At 65.6% G+C, this 2,457-nt stretch overlaps 1 protein-coding gene across 1 annotated transcript; it reads left to right on the forward strand.

The window, feature by feature from the left end:
* Positions 1-6: 6 nt before the first annotated feature.
* On the forward strand, positions 7-1,238 carry LOC112123216 (collagen alpha-1(XI) chain-like; the record flags this gene model as incomplete). The annotated part of the gene is made up of 2 exons (XM_026647179.2): positions 7-168; positions 989-1,238. Coding segments are annotated over 2 exons (387 nt in total), but the record flags the coding sequence as incomplete, so codon positions are not given.
* Positions 1,239-2,457: the final 1,219 nt, after the last annotated feature.

The raw sequence follows: 2,457 nt of genomic DNA on the forward strand, positions 1-2,457 counted from the left end.
CCCAGGTGGCACCGGCTGGCGCTGAGTGTGCACAAGCACTCGGTGACACTGATCCTGGACTGTAAGAAGAAGGTGACGCGGCCGCTGCCCCGGGGCCCCCGCCCGGTGATCGACACCCGCGGCATCACTGTCTTTGGCACCCGCATCCTCGACGAGGAGGTCTTCCAGGTACCGGCCCAGCCCATCCTGCGTCCCCCTGCCCACGGGGACCCCGCCTGACCCCCATGTCTCCCCTAAGACTGGCTGGGTGTGAGGAATGGGGGCAGTGCCTGGGGGTGGTTTGGGGGAAAATTGGGGGTTATTTCTGGGTGGGGTCACAATGGGGAAGCAGGATAGTATCAGGGTAACTCCTCTCCTTCCACCCCTCCATCCCCGCCCTCCCTCCCTGTACACACCCCTCCATCTATCCCCCAATCCATTCATCCCTCCATCCATCTATGCCCCCAATCCACCCCCAATCCATCCCTTCATCCCCACCCTCCCTCCCTCGCTCCCTCCCTCCATCCCCATGCACAGCTGTCCATCCACCCAATCCTCCATCCATCCATCCATCCATCCATCCATCCATCCATCCATCACTCTGTCCCCCAATCCATCCCTCCATCCCCACCTCCCTCCCTCCATCCATCCCCACACACCTGTTCATCCACCCGATCCTCCATCCATCCATCCCTGCACACACCCATCCATCCCTCTATCCCCCCATCCATCCCTCCATCCCCATCTCCCTCCACCCATCCATCCCCAAACACACCTGTCCATCCACCCAATCCTCCATCCATCCCCAATCCATCCATGATCCATCCCTTCATCCCCTCCCTGCAGCCCCCCATCCCTCTGTCCCCCGCAACCCATCCATGACCCATCCCCTCCCACCCCTCCATCCAACCCCTATCCCTCCCTCTCTGGCCCCTTTCCCCATTAGTGGCAGATGGGGACTCCAGGCCCAGCAGTGCCTGTCCCCCCATCACCCCGTCTCTCTCTGCAGGGTGACATCCAGCAGCTGCTCATCGCCCCGAACCCGCAGGCGGCCTATGACTACTGCGAGCACTACAGCCCCGACTGCCACGCCCAGCCCCATGCACCCCAGGCACAGGAGGCGCAGCAGAGACCTGCCAGGCCCGAGGTGAGGGATGTGGGGCAGACCGAGCAGGTCAGGCCTTTGGGTCTCATCTCAGGGAGGATACGGGGCTGGACGGGCCTAGCGGGCTGATCTCGGGGGGGATACGCGGCTGGATGGGCCCGGGGGGCTGATCTCATGGAAGATACGGGGCTGGTCGGGCCCGTGGGGCTGATCTCATGGGAGATATGGGGCTGGACAGCCCATGGGTCTGATCTGGGGGGGGTTACGGGGCTGGACGGGCCGGGGGGCTGATCTCATGGGAGATAGGGGGCTGGTCGGGCCCGTGGGGCTGATCTGGGGGTATTAGGGTTGCCAGGTGCCCAGTATTCGATTGGAATGCCCAGTTGAAAAGGGACCCTGGCGGCTCCGGTCAGCACCACCGACTGATCCGTGAAAGGTTCGGTCAGCGGCGCAGCAGGGCTAAGGCAGGCTCCCTGCCTGCCGTGGCTCCGCACAGCTCCCGGAAGCTGCGGCATGTCCCCCCTCCGGCTCCTATGCGTAGGGGTGGCCAGGGGGCTCCGCACGCTGCCCCCGCCCCAAGCACCGCCCCACAGCTCCCATTGACCGGGAACTGTGGCCAATGGGAGCTGCGGGGGCTGCGCCTGTGGACGGGGCAGCGTGCAGAGCCACCTGGCCATGCCTCCGCGTAGGAGCCGGAGCGGGGACATGCCGCTGCTTCCGGGAGCTGCTTGAGGTAAGCGCCGCCTGGGGCCTCCACCCCTGACCCCCTCCCCAGCACCCCAACCCCCTGCCCCAGCCCTGATCCCCCTCCCGCCCTCCAAACCCCTCAGTCCCAGCCCGGAGCACCCTCCTGCACCCCAAACCCCTTATACCTGGCCCCACCCCAGAACCCACACCCCCAGCCGGAGCCCTCAACCCCTCTCCCATCCCAACCCCCTGCTTCAGCCCAGAGCCCTGTCCCGCACCATGAACGCCTCATCCCTCGCCCCACCCCAGAACCCACACCCCCAGCCGGAGCCCTCACCCCCTCCCACACCCCAACCCCCTGAGCCGGCCCGGTGAAAATGAGCGAGTGAGTGAGGGTGGGAAGAGTGGGTGACAGAGGGAGGGGGGATGGAGTGAGCGGTGGTCGGGGCCTCAGAGAAGGGGCAGGGGGCGGGGTAAGGGTGTTCGGTTTTGTGCGAGTAGAAAGTTGGCAAGCCAAGGGGGGATACAGGGCTGGGTGGGTCCGTGGGTCTGATCTAGGGGGGATACGGGACTGGTCGAGCCCATGGGGCTGATCTGGGGGGGATATGGGGCTGGTTGGGCCTGTGGGGCTGATGTGGGGGGGATACGGGACTGGTCGAGCCCATGGGACTGTCTGGGGGGCATTA

This window comes from Terrapene carolina, unplaced genomic scaffold (genome assembly GCF_002925995.2).
Source record: "Terrapene carolina triunguis isolate 2854851 unplaced genomic scaffold, T_m_triunguis-2.0 Scaffold51448, whole genome shotgun sequence".
Taxonomy (NCBI): Eukaryota; Metazoa; Chordata; order Testudines; family Emydidae; genus Terrapene; species Terrapene triunguis.